The following is a 15,981-nucleotide window of genomic DNA, read 5'->3' as shown; positions in this document are numbered from 1 at the left end:
CTACCCAGTGTAATGCCACAGAATCATGGAAACTGACTGGTTGAAAGGAAAATCTCTGGAAGTCACCTAGTGCAATCCCTTGCTCAAAGCAGGTCTGGTTAGAGACAGTTGCTCATAGACTATGCCAGTCTGGGTTAATATCCACAAAGATGGAAATACTTCATCTCCAATACTTGATGACCCTCATGGTTAAAAAAAAAAAAAAGTTATGCAAATGGAATATTCTGTGTCTGTTGCCTCTTGTCCTCTGACTGTACCGTGAAGAAGAGTCTGGCTCTATCCTCTCTCTACCTTCCCATCAGCAAGTTGCAGACAGTGACAAGATCTCCCTTTAGCCTTCTCTTAAGGCTGAACTATCTGAGGTCCCTTAGCGTTTTCTCATGCATCGTGCGCTGCAACCTCTACACCGTCACAATGGCCTTCCATTGGACTCAGTCCAGTATTTCAATATTTGTCTTATACTGAGAAGCCTACTCAGCATGTTCAACTTGCTATCCACGAGGTTGTCTTCCTTCTCGTCCACTCATTCAGACCACATCTGCTGAATTTGACTACAAGGATGCTATGGGAGACTGTGTCAGAAGCCTTGTTTTACTAATGTTATTCAATGTCCGCTGCTATCTCTGTGTCCACAGAGCCAGCCATCTCATCACAGAAGGAAAACATAAGTTATCTACTTGGAACTACCTTCTTATTTTTCCATGCCTGCAAACGGCTTCCAGGAAGGTTTTCCTGGAGACTGGAGTAAATCTGACCAGCCTGTAGTTCCCCATATCTTCCTTCTCACCATTCTGGATAGTGGATATCAGGATAAGTGAGTGGATAAGAATAATCCATATCCAAGCAGACACTCTGCACTAGTTTTGAAAAATCAGGTGCTTAAGAGTTTTACTCTAAAAACAGAGTAAAACTCACCGTTGTGGCCACAAACCAGTTTTTAGCACAGTTCCTTCTTTCTGAAGAAACTTGAGTTCTTGAAGAGAATTACTGGACAGAACTCTTCTGTGAAGTTTGCATGAAGCAGTCATTGCAGAAATAGTCCTTGCAACAGGAACCAGTACCTGAATTTTCTTCTTCCTCTCCAGTAAGAACATTCCTAGTAGGTATGAGCTGTTGTATATACACTTGTTTTCTCTCTTGCAGGGCTTTTGGATCTTGAGTTCTTTCCTGCAGCATAGCTTTATCAGGCAGAAGCGAGTATGTTGGCTTTGATATACTATCATCTGGTTGTTAAGGCACTCCAAAGAGCGGTAAGCGGTGTTGGTTTAAATCTCTTTGGGCTGAGGAGGCTTTAGGCCCACAGCTCCAGCATTCTGAGCTGATACACAGGCGGCTGCCAGATGGAAGGTAGAGCTCCACCTACAGATACTGTCATGTTTTTGTGAAAAGCTGAATTCAGTCAAGATGTGTTAAGATCTCTGAGGAACCAGATGTTCACTCCTGTTAAGATGACATCAGTTTGGGCATGTTAAATACCAAGGACAACTTTGTAGGCAAAAATGTAAGTACCTACTTCTAATGTTTTAAGAGGTTAAGCATATTTTTGTGGCTCTTATGCTAGGACCTAAATGCTTGAATCCTGCCTGAATTATGTTCTCTTGCAGATATGGGCCTGTGTCTTTGTGAAATGCTTTGCTGTAGTGATGGCATGTCTGAAGACAGAATGTCCATGTTGCTTTTAGTAACATGGTCAATTGGAAGGTCTCCCTAGTTTGACCTGTACTCTTTCACTGTTCAATTTCTGTCTAGGTGCCTCTAATAAATTCTGATTTTGTTGATAATTTTATAGCATCCCCTGAAAATTTTCAGTCAACCCAGGTAGTTATTCCCTAAAGACTTCTACCCTTGTAAGTGTTAATCGATGTCAAAATGAATCTTGTGTATATTGGTTAGAACTCTCTGATGTCTAGCACGCATGTTTACTTTGTACCTATGTGGTTACGCTTGTTGGAACTCATTTGGTTGTCAAAGGATTGCTCAACATGTTGAGTTGAAGTCCTTCAGTTCTCAAGTAAAAAGTGATTATTAGGCATTTTCTGTAATCAAAGGGGGACTGGTGGTTAGACTCTTAAAGCAATTGCCTAACTGTACTGTTGAACCATTCCCAACAATTTTTTGGAGGGGAACTAGAGCTGCTTCTTTATTACCTGTCCAAGAGAGCATGTCTCAAAAAGATATGATTGTGAACAACTTGGAGCTAACACAACTAATTAGTCTTTTTGTGTTCAGGAATCTCATAGTGCAGTCAGTACACATTCAATATAGTATAGAGCAAGAGGAGCTTGTTGCTCCCCATAAGAACAGGAGGTTTGTCTTGGGGATGTAGTATTTGCAATATATACTAACTAACTCAAGTATCTCTTCATAAGTCTGCATACTTTCTGGTGCAGACCCTTTTTCACAAACCAAGAGAAGACAGGCATTAGTGATGTCTCTTCTTTACAACGTTCCTTTTCTCCCCTCCCCTCTTCCTTTTGGAAAAGACCTTTTTATAACCCAGGTTCAGCTAAAGGCAGTTTGCAATGTCTAGCTTGCTGCTCATATGATGTACAGTCTGGGCTTCTTCATATTTTGATTATTCTGGTTTTTACCATTGGATTAAGACTTTTACTTACCGTAGGCTGTCCTTTAGCTCTCTTCAGTTGGTAGACCAAGTTCTGTCAGACTTTTACAAGAATTTTTCCAGGCTCCCTTTTCACTTTGAGATGTAATACTGTAATGGATAATATTACATTGTGTCACATTTCTGTCTGGATGTTCACTGCTTGTGCAGTGTGGTTGCTCAATACAATTGCAGGAATCTCCTTAGTGGAGCTGGAAACTTCCATTTTAGTGTCTTAGGAAAAAGTCTGCTTGTGGCAGACTGCTTTACATTGCATGCTATTCAGATTTCTTGTAATATTAATATTTAAGTATCTGGTCAAGCTCCACCTTCCTGTGATTTCTTCCTACCCCTCATGTCCCCATATTTATCTCCCTTTCAAGCTCTATTTGTAATGCTTTTTATGTCATTGCTGTTACCGCGGTGTTGATTCAAGTCAGTTTCAGCTGCCTTTTCTAAAATAGTGTAGAAACATGATGCTAAATTTATTCAATATCTAGTCGGAATTGAATTTGCTTTTAAATTGTTTTGAATTTCAATACCTCCCAGGGTCAGTTCCAACCTGAATTAGTCTAAGATTCTGTCATGTGTTTGTCTTTCCAAGTGAAATTTTTTGTCTTCCTGTTTCTCCGCATCCTACCTGGTGCTTTAAAAGTGAGGTCATTTTCTAGGCATTTGAAGGAGCTGTCTAGTATACGATAGTTTGTTGTAAGCTGACTAATTTTTCTCATACTCTCTGAAGGCACAAGCTACTTTCTCTACTTTTTGCTAGAAACATTTCCAATTATGAAATCTCTGAAATTGCACAGAACAACCCTCTAAACAGTGCTTTCTTTTAATGATCTCTTAACTTTTGATACCACGTTTGGAACCTGAACCTTTGGAACCAAGTCTCTGTAATCTTACATTCCAGATGGGAATGAAGTGGGCCTCTGCACTAGAAGCAGTGAACTTGAATGTGTTTTTTGGGGGTGCCATCTGTGGAAATTCTCATGACTATTATACTTCGCATGTTTGCAAGGATGTCTTTATCCAACCTTGGTGGATGGAACAAAGCAGTTCCCTTACTGTCTTACTTTTTCTTTTCAAAGAGAGTAGTCTAGGTAGAGAGACAGAAGAAGGTGCAGAGACATCACTGTGCAAGATTTGTGGTTTTGTATGAATTATCTTTGCCCTTCAGAGTAGAATTTATGACAAATTCTTCACCAATACCTTTTTTATTCTCCCTGCGCAAAAAGCTATTCCTTGTTAACAGAACTGCCTTAACACAATTTTTATTTCTTACAATATGTGAAATGTGCTAACTGCTGCCTTTGAGAATATGGGACTAGCAGGAACTACTTGGATCACTGTCAAATATTGATTTTTTTTTTTTTTTAATCAATGTGTCTGCATGTTATTATGGTGTATTTAGGTTAGAAATGTAATGAGAAGCATACTGAGATGTATTAACTAGCCAGACGTTTGGTAAAAATGCTAATAAATCCTAAATATTTCTTCTAAATGTCTCATTATAGCACACATTTCCTTGAGATAAGTTAATTTGCATGGGGGCAAATCTGTAGCTGACATTATTAATCTGCTTATTCCCTCCCTTCATGCCTCTTTTAATTTAGCTTGTTTTAACTCTATTACAAGCTCAAATTGTTGCAAGTTCTCTCTTTTATCCAGTTTTACAATTTGATAAGTAAATACATCTCAGTGCTTCAATTTTAGCAGAAATATAAAACTAATCAACAATCTGTGATAGGGTGATTGTTACTGTTATGGTGTGGATTGGGACAGTTATTTTTTACAAATTAGTTGCATTTAAAAGTAGTTTAAAAGTTTAACACTTCTCAGTGTCAGTTGAAGATGCTTACTACTTGTGTGACAGGTACCAGTACAGTATGTAGAGTAGAATCCTGTAGTGATAAATGCAATCAATACAGGTGTGATTCACTATAAAACCAAGAAATGTATGTATTTTAAGTTTCATGCTGTATTTTTGTTTTAGATGTGGATGTTGATCTGAAATAGATACTGAGTCAGCTGTGTTCTTTTTTTCCCTTTTTTATTACTATTGGCTATTTGCAATCAAGGACTAGATAAAGTCAGTTTCTGGCAGGTGGGAATTGACTGATCACTTTGCATGTGAGGAAGAAAGGAAAAAGTAAAGACAGCATTCGGCTCCCTTGTGGTTTGCCTGAACTGATAATAGCATGCTGATAACATATAGATTTGATTGAAGTAGATTTATGTAACATGCTGGCTGGTTTTTAAATAGCAGCAGTGATTTAAGTATTTTCCCCTCATGATTTGAGTTTTTTTATTTCAAAGTATTTTGTTTTAAACACCAAGAAGCACATATAGGTCAAGAAAAGAAATGTTTGCCAGTACGAACTCCGTGCTAAGCATTCTGGGAGAGTGCTTTCTTGCAGCAGCTGAGGATTCTTTGTGGCTGGCAGCAGAAACTGCAGCAGTATCTTTGCAGTTTCCTTTCATCTTTGATTATATTCTGAGGACCTCTGAAATATAGAAGCTCTTTCCCCGACCCTCTGGAATACCTTTTCATCTCTGTTGCGGAGTATAGCACATGCTGAAAGCCTCCTGTCTTTTACAGCTGAAGTGTCCTTTGCTTTTCATCACCCTCTGATTTTTGTCTTCTGTGGCTGGATTTTTGGCAGTGTTTGGCTTAAGCAAATAGGATTACATTTCAGTAGCTGATGGTTTCTAGTCGAGGAATGTGCTAAATGTCGGACGTGATGAAGATTGCACAAAAAAATATTTCTGTGAAGCACAGGAAAATTATTCGAGTCGAGCAAAGGAAGAAGACATTCTGCAAATGCAAGCAGGGCTGCTAGAAATGCAAAATTCAACAGATTTGGAATGGGTTGCACTACAAGTGTGGTTCTGTTTAAAGGCATTCGTACAGTTTTTGAGAGAAACTGTGGCTATATTTGCAAACAGCAAGGGGAAAACAATGCCCTTGAATACACAGCATTCAGCTTGCCAAATGAAGATTCAGGAATACTGATTCATTCATCCCTGGTAAATACAAACTTGTTTCATTAATAATTTTATCTGCTAATTGAAAGCTAAACTAAAACCAGGATATCGTGTTTGTTTAACATCTGCTGTCTACAGGCATGAATATACCTTGTCCTGCTAGTGTAGGATGTTAGTGCATGTATGTGACATGTAATACACATGTGCATGCAGCTGTGATGTTAAAGCTTAGGATTCGTATTCAGTATTTCATTTAGATTTGTATTGATAGCTCTGAAGAATTTGCAGTCCAGAAACAGGATTGTTATAGAAGATCGTCTGCTGTTAGATCTTTCTAAACGTACTCTTGGAATGTATTTGGCACTTCAATTGAAGAACAACAGATGATTACGTTATTTGGAAAAACTAAGGAATGCATTGTTGGGAAAACAGTAACCCAGGATTTAAGGTTTATTTTTTTCAGATGGATGTGAATACATTTTTTTCTTTTTTTTTTTCTCTGAATCTGTTCTATTTCTGTTGAACTTACTGAGAGGGATAGAGGAGCATTCTAGAAGAAAAAAAAAAGCTTGAAGGGAGTAATAACTGTTTTCTCAACCTGCTGTGCTCTCAAAGGCTTTTTTAGGTGTTGCCTGATGCAAAGAAAACAGGCTTTAAAGTGAGACTGTCTTCTTTGTACCCCCCAGGTTAATGACGCATTTGTGCGTCAGATGTATTGCATTTAGGCTTGAGGGGGTGGAATTGCAATAGCTAATGTGCACCGCTTGCTTCAGAATTGGGCTAGTTAAGGATTTAAATATTTATTTTAAATATTTTGGGGTTACTTGTTAATTGCTTTGTCACTGACTAGGTAGTTGGAATAAGAGGGGTGTGGTACACTGAAATAACTGGACAGATTTTGACAAGCTTGTTGTGCCTGCTGGCGTACCCACGCTGTGCAATTGCAGTTATGGAAAGCCTTTAGAAATTTCACAAAGCTTTGTTGTCGTTATGCTTTTCAGATCCTTTCTTGCTGAACTCAAATATAAGAAAAAAAAAAGGGGTGTGTGTATGTATGTATCTGTGTGTATACATATTTATGCATGTGTGTGCATAGAAGTATACACGTGTATATTTGTATGCACACACATGCATATATGTATGCTTGTATACATGGATACACAAACATAAGCTTCCTGGAAAGAATACAGAATAATCTGAACTGCCTTCAGATGTTTAAAATAAACTTACAGTATGTGTGTTACCCTTCATGATAGTATTGCATTTTATAATTTCTTAGTATGGTTTGATATTAGAAATAAAATGGCTTCCTCTAGGTATTAGAAGCCTTTTTAACACTGTTAGCCATTTTTAAATTTGCCTCATATGGATGGTTATTAGATGTTTGTTAAACTCTGGACAATGAATACTTTCAATAACTTTTGCACTCCATTGAATATAAGACCTAACACATTTACTAGCCTTCAGTTTTATGTGTAGTTAGATGAGTGAATGAAGAAACATTTTTTTAAAATGAATTATTGTAACTTGGAGGGTGCAGTGAACATTTTTTGTATTGTATAACACTTTTTTTTCCTGCTGTGTTTCATGTGGTATTGTTCCAGCAATGATTTCTTTTTAATTTAGCCCCGCAGAACTGGTTTGCAAACTGGCAAGATTAAGCACACGATATGCTAAGTCTGCCATTTCCAACCAAAGTTCCACATTTGTCACTTAAGGGTTTTTTTTGTTCAACTCCAAAGATGCTTTTAAATAATGATACTGGTGGTTTTTTTTTTTACTTTCCTGTATGGCTTTGTCAGCTTGGTTTAACTGGAAATAGTGGATCAAGATAAGTTTCTTCCTGGGATAAATACTTGAAGGTTAGTATGGAAAAGTGTGCAGAAATGAGGGGTCAGAATGACTTCCTGCTCATTGTACTGGACTAGTGTTGTCCAGAAGAGCGGAAGTCAGAATTTTCAAGAAAAAAAAACCAACAGGGACTTCACTGAAAGATCATGCTCTTGATAGAGCTGGCGCTGGCTGTTGCTTTCTGAGATGCTGTCTGGAGCTGGGGAGGAGTTGCTACTGCCTTTACCCCTGAAGGGTGGAAAGCAGAATTCCCTGGAGACTGGGAAGAGGGAGAAAGATGCTGCAGTCCTGGCAACAGTGACAAGTGACTTTATGAAACTCATCAAAGTATATACATGGAACTCTTAAATTACATTATTATTGTACTTTTTGCTATAAAAGCTTATTTGGCCAGTTCCTCCTCCCCTGAAAGGTAGCTTTGCAGGGAGATGAAGACTACAGGAATACTGTTCCTCTGAAGACAGGCTGTATGGCCAAGACCAGAAAAGAAGGGGCAGTGTGCCACTTCCCTGTGTTTTATTTTGGTGGTTGTTGCAACAGATGCAGGCATGGGCGTATGGCTTCACCTATTTGTTTGTCTGTGCTGTAACATGTATTCGAGCTGCAATTTCTTACCTCTGCCTTTTTGGCTGTACCTCCTGTCTGGTCTGTTTAGCTATTTTGGATCAGATATCTCCTGATACAGAGCTGTTGTCGGAACACCAGTTAATTTCAGGGATTCCTTTAATTTCAGAATGCATTGATTCTCTTGCGAAGCCAGTTAGTATCTGTGAACATTTCCTGTGAGCAGAAAGCTCTTGGGAAGCAGTTCTCCTTGGAAGGAAAATCTCCTGATCTGTGAAGAAATAAGGAAGCAGAAGTAGTTGATTTAGCATACATTTTTCTTATTTAACATGTGATCCAGAGGTCAATCCAAAGTCTTATTAAATCTAATTAAATTTTTATCTTAAACAGGTCTGCAGTTCATTTTTAACCATCTGATGTCGCTCAAACTTGCAATGAAAGTGCTGTTTCTTGTCTTCGGGATAGACATGTTTCTAGCCCATCACATAGACTTTATTTTGCTAGAACACAGGGTCTCTTAGGGTCTTTATGTCCACATGGGTAAAAATCAGTATTTTTGTAAATGATTATAAATTTAATTTGAGATGCTATTAAAAGTTGCATCAAAATTAATGAAAATATATTTTCCCCAAATGACCACCTGGGGCATATTTATATTCTGCAGATACTGAGAAAACATTCTAATTTGCTAAGTTTTCTATGGAGTTGAAGGATACAGTTTCAAAATACTACTTTGTATGCTTGAACTACATTACTTTGTTTTGATTTTACGATGATTTTTTAAAAAATCCATTCTCGGCATGATGTTACATGTTATTTCTGCTGTGTTGCAGTATCTTAGAGTTAGGAGAGTTTTTTTTCGTAGCCTTTACTTTTGTAGTCAAACTCCATTTTATTGGTAATCACTGTATAACCAATGACTGTCTAGGAGTGAAGTGTTACTGTACAGTTTAGGGCCTAAACAGCTGTTTCAGATGATGGGCAAAGATGGAAAACAAGCAAAGGAGAATGACGTGGTAACAATAAAACTAACAAGATTTTACAAGTTTGGGTTTTGCTGATAAGCCCATTGAAAAATTTGGTGAAGGAAAAGGCTAGCTGAGTGTACTAGCAAGACCGATGGAGGAGCTAGAAACTTCTGAAGTGACACAGACTGGGCTGAAGAACATCAACTTTTATTTTCTTTCTATTTGTCTGAAAATTGCAGAAAGCAACATGCTTTTTTTCCCATGCTTAAAATATTTTTTCTCAGTTTGCTTCTTGTGGCCTATTCAACACTGCTGTTTCTCTTATTAAACTTTAAACCTTGTCGTTTGGTAAAGCTACTTCAGGTAGTTTAGTAGCTGCAGCATGTGCAAGATGTGGCCTAATAATTTTAAGTAGTCTTTCATTAAGTCTGATGTGGAAAATATAATGAATTTGAATAACTGTTGCTTAATTTATGCTTACACAGTTTCTCAGAAGAAATGCAGGGCATTTTGAAATAGTGTATGTCTAGCTTTTAATAGGACAGATTTAGGTATTTGCTAGAAACAGAACCACCAACCTTATTAATAACTTCAGTTTCTTAGTCCATGTAACCTGTTGACACTAACACTGTCATTAGGTGTTACTGAGTTTTTGTGTGACTGCTCTTTCTGTGCTGCTCAGGAGTCATTTGGTTTATTAATAAACTGTGACATCTTAAAGATATACCAGAGTCTGCGCACATGGGAAGACTGATTAATGACAGCAGTGAGCTATGTCAGTCTCGAAATAACTCCACAGAAGGCATCTAAGTTCCAGTGTTTTGATTTCAGAATAATTTGAAATTGTATGTGTAGGATTTTCAAAAAAGACTACTTTCTTGATTTAACATGTGGTGTGTTTAAAGTAAGCCTTAAAACATTCATTTATTAAAAGTCCTTATATTAAGGCCTATCCTTGCTGTCTGAATTAACAAATTAATATCAACTTGCTTATTTAAAGTAGAAAAGTTTGATAGAACTATCCCCTTTATATATTTCTACTTTATTTCTGAGGAAGTCATTCTGCTGAGTAAGTGGAAGTTGGTTTTTTTAAATGGGCTTAAACAGCTTACGCAGCAATTATCTGATGGTGTGCAGATAATTTGTATGGCTTAGTTTGTTATTTCACTCTCCCATAACTTGCTTCAACTTGTAACTGTATTACAAGTGGCTTTTGTTGATCAGCAAGTGGAGCATTAGACCTCATTAGGCTTCTAATAAGGAAGACACAGACATGTTTGAGTACAGCATCTAACTGTTGCATAGTTTTTCATGGGTCACTTGCATGAAAGCACTCCTTTTATCTCCTTTCATCTTACTGCTTTGGGTGAATAAAACCTGGTGTCTTATGTGCTGGCTTGCAGTTTTGGCTAAATCTCCTGATGGTTTCAGTAAAATTTTTGTTTGTTTTGACCTTTCATTAGACTCCTTTGGGAAGAACGGTTGCATGTCTGTCTCTGATATCCCTCTTCCCTCTTGGGAGGGGAAATGGCAGCACAAATTCGCCAAACGTGCAGGTCCTGCAGCAAATAAACTTCTTTCAAAGATGCATGGGAGAGGGTCAGTAGACATTAGTTTGTCACTCAGTGTGCTGGCATGCAAAAGATAAGATTAAACATTGTATCTTCAGGAAAAATTGTTGAAGATTGAAGATGAAATCTGAGGGTAGCTGATCAAGCCCATACGCATAAGCCGTTGTTCATCCATGACAAAATAGGTTGGGCTGCAGAGAAACATAGTCAGACCAAAGAATATGGCATTAAGTTGCATCCAGGTGTAAAACATGTTCCCTTTGAACGTAGCAGCAGGGGCTCTTGGAGGAGCTGGATATCCTACTTTTAAAGCAAGCAAGGTGTCTGGAGGTAAAAAAAATAACAACAAACAAACAAAAAACAAACCACCAAATAAGCCACTTTAAAGCTTTATATGATCTTGAGAAATGGTAAGAAGACTTCTGTGGTGGAGAAGTTGCGTGGGTAGTGCTTTCAGGACTAGAGTCTAGACTCAGTGAACGCACAGGAAGGAGTTGATTTCTTCCTGATTAATACTTACTTCCATCTGCTTTAGGAGCAGCCTGAAATGCTCATTTCAATCATCTACAGATGCAGGTATCCTATTGTGGCATGACATTAAATACAGTTAAAGTAAAGCTGGGAGCCAGATGCTGAACTTTTGCAGTGTTCTTGTTTCTTAGAACTCTATATTGTGAAGTCCAAAATAGGTTTGTATTTCAGTTTAGAGGCAAACCAATATGCACACTTACTTCAGAACAGAGGTGAATCAACAAACTTCTCAAGGAGCGAATCGCTCCTGGAAAAAGTCTTGTAATGTTGGTGTTACACAGTGGGAAGACCCCTGCCTCAGGCTTGCTTGGCACAGAACCGCTTTGGTTTGAGAGATCTTCAGACTTGAAGTTTTAACTCACTTTCTGTCTTTGGTTTGGTGTGTGTGCTGTCCTGTTAGTTTCTGATAATTGTAAGGTACTGTCCAGGTCAGAAATAAAAGCAATTTTTAGTCCAACACTGTTCTCACAGTCAGTCTGCTTGTAGATGTCCCGTCTGTAAGGAGGTATGTCAGAGCAATAGTTAAATCCTTTACTAGAAGTGCGGTTTTAATATTCATGTTTCCTATCCCGACTAAATTCTACTAACTTTTTTTTTCCTTTGTTTGTTTTTCTTTCTCCTGGGACCATAAGGAAGTCAGAGTTTCCCTGAAAATTGAAAGGTATCTACTAAGATGATATGAAATGAGTCAGTCACCAGTGAGACAATCATGTGCACCTGAAGTTGATACTTCATGGATAACAGTATGCGAAAGTGTGACATGGACAAGACTTAAGTTAGTCTATAGTTTGCTTAGCTCCACTGTGATTTTAAAATAATTTTAGTTTGTATTTGTCACAGTAAGAGTGTCCAAACTAAGGTACTGTATCTTCTCTGACAGGTAGTAATGTCTAGATGAGGGATGTTAATGAGATATGCCATGTTGGTGTTAACTTTAGCCAAATTCTTATTCCATGAAATAAAGAGCTTTTTAAAAATGCATTTTACAAAAACATTATGGACCCAGTAGAGGTGCTGACTGGTAGCATCCTTTAACTTTGTGCTGCCACTAAAACAGGCAGATCAGTTTTTTATTCCAGCTTCTTGAGTAGTAATACAGACCTGTACATTGCTGTTGTCTTTTTTCGTTAATGCAACCTACTTATGATAGAGACCTCTATCTCAGCATCTTTGTCCTGTCCAGGCTACTTGACTCTCTCCCTGAAACTGAAGTTTTGAGAGTAATTCTAACTATAATCCAAAATTTGAGATTTGTATGATTCATTTTGATATGAAGAGGTGCCTCTCCAAAGAGGGACTGTGATTCTACCTATTCCAGAATGGACTTAAATGTTGCTTTACCAAGGCACGTCTGTGAAATGGGAGTATTTTAGTTATAATGTTGACAACATGAGAAGTTAGGTAACATGTAGCAGACTCATATATGTCTTATGCTTTTATCTTTTTTTTTTCTTTTTTCCTTTTTTTAAAATATTTTTCCCCCCTTCTCTTTTTCTGTATGATTTTCCTGCTAGAGAATGTACTTGCTGTTGGTGGGACTGCAATTTACACGTTTGCAGGATTTGCCATGGGAGGAGTGAATCTTCGTAACGGACTTTCTTGTGACTTTTTATATTTTATCTGAATGTAATGTGTATGTCAGGGAATCGCCAGGTGAATTGCGTGCTGTATTCCATCTGCTAGCAGCTGGCTGAGTCTTTCTTTTGAAATTATGAATACTTTCTTCCAGGGTAAGTGCATATCAGTTGGTCACTTATGAAACTCAGCAGTATTAACATATGTATAGCTGCAACACTAAATCTTCCACTGACATGTGAATTGCTTTACCTTTAATACAGCTGCAAGGCAGGCTGCCGAGTGTGGGAGGGCAGTGCTAAAATATCTCTTTCTAATACAGATGAGAGCAAGAAGTATTGGCTTTTAATTGTGCTTGTCATTCTGCTAAAGTGAGTCAATATTTTCATATGAGCTACTGACTTAAAAACCCAGCCCAACCCAAAAACCAACCAACTGAAAAAAAAACCAAACCCCAAACCCCCAACAAAACAACGTATCAAAATGCCTCCAGTCATCCATCCTTCTAATTTCTGGAAGTTATTTGTGAAGAGGTGCTGCAAGTTGCCAGGGAATTTAAAGAGCCACAAAGGAGTAGAGAACAAGTGTAGGGTTTTAGTAAATGATGTTGTCAAATCCTTCTGTTTTCACATGTACATGACATGCAAACCTACAGCAGAATTATTCCTTCCTCCCCTGCTCCCCCGAGCTGGTACAGGTTAAGCAACAGTTCTTTCCCTAGAACAGCTAGCAGAGACGAGTTCGATGGCTGTAATTATAGCTGGTAGATTTAGTGACTGCTGATATTTGCCACTCAACAGGGTTTAGGGATCCTGATGCAGATTGTGAGTGGGATTTGGAGCAAAAGGAGTGCCATTAAACCAAGTGACTCAGGTTTTAGTTTGTTCCTGCAGTGAGGCTAGGCAGTCATCCATTCTGCCTTTGAAGTTCAGAGGCAATTCTCATATGCCGCCTGTTCTCTTGCTGTCACTTACTCTTCATTATGTGGTATTGTGCATTAGGAAAGCAAGATCTTGGAGTGAAAAGTGATTTGAAGGACTAGGAGGGTGCATGGGGGAAACTTGTCTTTTGTGCAGCAGATTTTCTGGGTGAATCTCTGAGATATGCTGGCAATACTGAGAACTTTTTTACCTATGTAATTTTGTAATTACATAGGTAATTCCTTAAGGATGTATGGTGCAAGAAGAGAGCCAACTATTTGGCCATTGGAAGTAATATGAAAAATACTTGTTAAAAGTACCGTGGGGAGTCCTTCAAGCCACTGTGTTTGTAAAAAGATGAAATGCATTGTTTCCAAAATAATCTGAGTTATTTTGCAGATAGGTCCATATTTAGCTAGTGGTTTCCTGTGGTTTTGGGAGCCATGTTGGAAATGCAGTCAAATAACTTTTGTACAGTGACGCTCTTTTTCTACATGCAGTGTTTTCCTGGATTCTCTGTTGATCCTTATTCAGGTAACTACCTGGTACAACAAATTGAGTAGTATGTGGGGTTTTTTTGACTGCAGTTAGATGGTTTAAAATTAGAGGTCATGTAACAAGATGATAAATGTTCAGCATGTCTTAAAGTCCTATTTTTTATCTTTTGCTTTTTGAATCATAATATGTCATTGGTAAAATTTTTTGATATTTTAATGTAAGTAACTTCTTTTGGCTCTGTGGTGCCTGGATAAGCAGTATCTCATGGTTTTGGGGGGTTTTACCCTAAGTTTTTTTTGGTGAATTAAATTATTGAGATAATCACTGAGTCCTCAGTGGAAAATGAATGTTGGAAATACACATCAATTTACCAATTAAGGTCTCTGTATAGGATATAGCTCCGGAGGTACTGCTTCACATTTCTGTTGTTAAAGAAAACAATGACTTCTAATGGTGTATGTGTGTTAATGAAATGCAAGCTAGAAATTGCATTAACCATTCAGTAGGAAATAACTTCTGCATCTTTAAACTGATGTTATAAAAATGTTGGTTTGTTGGCTTTCTTTTTGTCCCTCATCTTTTGAGAAGAATAGGGAGAATGATGGGGAAAGAAAATCACATTTATACTGAATTAAAGTAATCTAGAAGCATTCAGGAGAAGTACCTGACTAGGGTAAAACAATGTTGCAGTTTAAAAGTAGAATCCTTTGTTAAATTAACCAAAAGAAATACTATTTAAAGTATTTTTAAGTCTTTATTAGCGTGAGTGTTTGCAAGTGCCTTGTGCATAATAAGATTTTGCATTTCTGGTTGCAGTTAAGTATAATTGCAAGCCATCTCAATGAAACAAATTCCTGTTTGGCAGCTGCATCCTCAAGTAATGGTATAATTTAGTCTAAGCTGTTCTGTACTTCCGTTTTCTGAAAACAAAAGGGGCTGGTGCAAAATAAAAGTGTAACTAAGTGTTCTTGAACTATTGTCTACCTTGATTTACACAGGAAGATCTGTTTTTGTAAATTTGTCTAAACTGCTATTTTCCTTCTGAAGTCTGAAATAAGCTTTATAAAGTGTTGTTTTCTGGAGTTTGGTCTGCTTAAAAAGTCAATGCGTTGAACTTGTTTTTCCTAGAGAAAAAGACAGAAGCATAGTAAATCATTATTGTCTTGACTAATAGTTATTTTTATTATTTCTTTTGGTCCACTGACTAGAAATGTACTTGTATTGTGGATGGGATGGGGAAACTCTTGGTCGAACTCGATTTCATGATCACAGTTAGCTGAAATATTATCTTATGCAGGTGCGAGAGCAGAGAGAAGGGGAAGAGAAAGGGATATTAACATGTTATGTTAGGTCTGAAGAGTCAGATACCCGTGCCAGAAGTTGTGCCTTCTTAAGAATACTAGCAATAACCAAGGATATTTGTGCTTCTCCACAACTTGATTTGCTTTCTTCAGATTAAGGTGACTTTCTCTTCTATTAGAGAGTAGGTAAAAATCCATGTCAAGTTAAATTTAGGCTGTCGGTTATATTGAAGTGAGATAATTAACTGTGCAAAGAAGGGGAGCAGAGTTGAGAACTGAATGAAGGTGGTGGCTTAGTTTCCACAGCTGTCTGGTTGCTCTAGTGGACAGGGAGTCTGAAATAGGGATATGCTTCTCTGGGGAGTTGAATTTTCTCTCAGCTGTATTTTTGCTTGGTAAGTACAGCTGCTGAGGTTTGTGCACTTGGAGGCTGCAACTCATTAGGGTTAAAAAGAAAAAGGGAAGACAAAAATACCCCTCTTAAAACCTTCAAGGTCATCACAGTTCACTTTTTTTTTCAGGAGGAATTTAGAATACAATCATATGCAAAAACTACTGCATGGGGGAGCTAGGTTAGTCAAACCTTCAGAATTACAAAAATGTCAACTAGGC

General features: G+C 37.8%; 1 protein-coding gene across 10 annotated transcripts in view; it reads left to right on the top strand.

Moving 5' to 3' along the window:
- The window catches only part of DOCK9 (dedicator of cytokinesis 9), a 142,694-nt gene that overhangs the window by 17,055 nt on the left and 109,658 nt on the right, over positions 1 to 15,981 (top strand). For 6 of the 10 annotated variants that reach the window (XM_075424157.1, XM_075424152.1, XM_075424138.1 and 3 more), the window contains exon 1: positions 5,015 to 5,632. The exons of the other annotated variants lie outside the window; for them this stretch is intronic. In XM_075424157.1, the coding sequence (XP_075280272.1) occupies positions 5,471 to 5,632 (162 nt within the window). In that variant the 5' untranslated portion in view covers positions 5,015 to 5,470. Of the gene's footprint in view, positions 1 to 5,014; positions 5,633 to 15,981 lie in introns of those variants that run through there. 10 annotated transcript variants of the gene reach the window in all.

The sequence above is a fragment of the Opisthocomus hoazin genome, chromosome 1 (assembly GCF_030867145.1).
Source record: "Opisthocomus hoazin isolate bOpiHoa1 chromosome 1, bOpiHoa1.hap1, whole genome shotgun sequence".
Taxonomy (NCBI): domain Eukaryota; kingdom Metazoa; phylum Chordata; class Aves; order Opisthocomiformes; family Opisthocomidae; genus Opisthocomus; species Opisthocomus hoazin.
The sequence above is the reverse complement of the archived record's forward strand: the minus strand, read 5'-3'. Positions and strand labels throughout refer to the sequence as shown.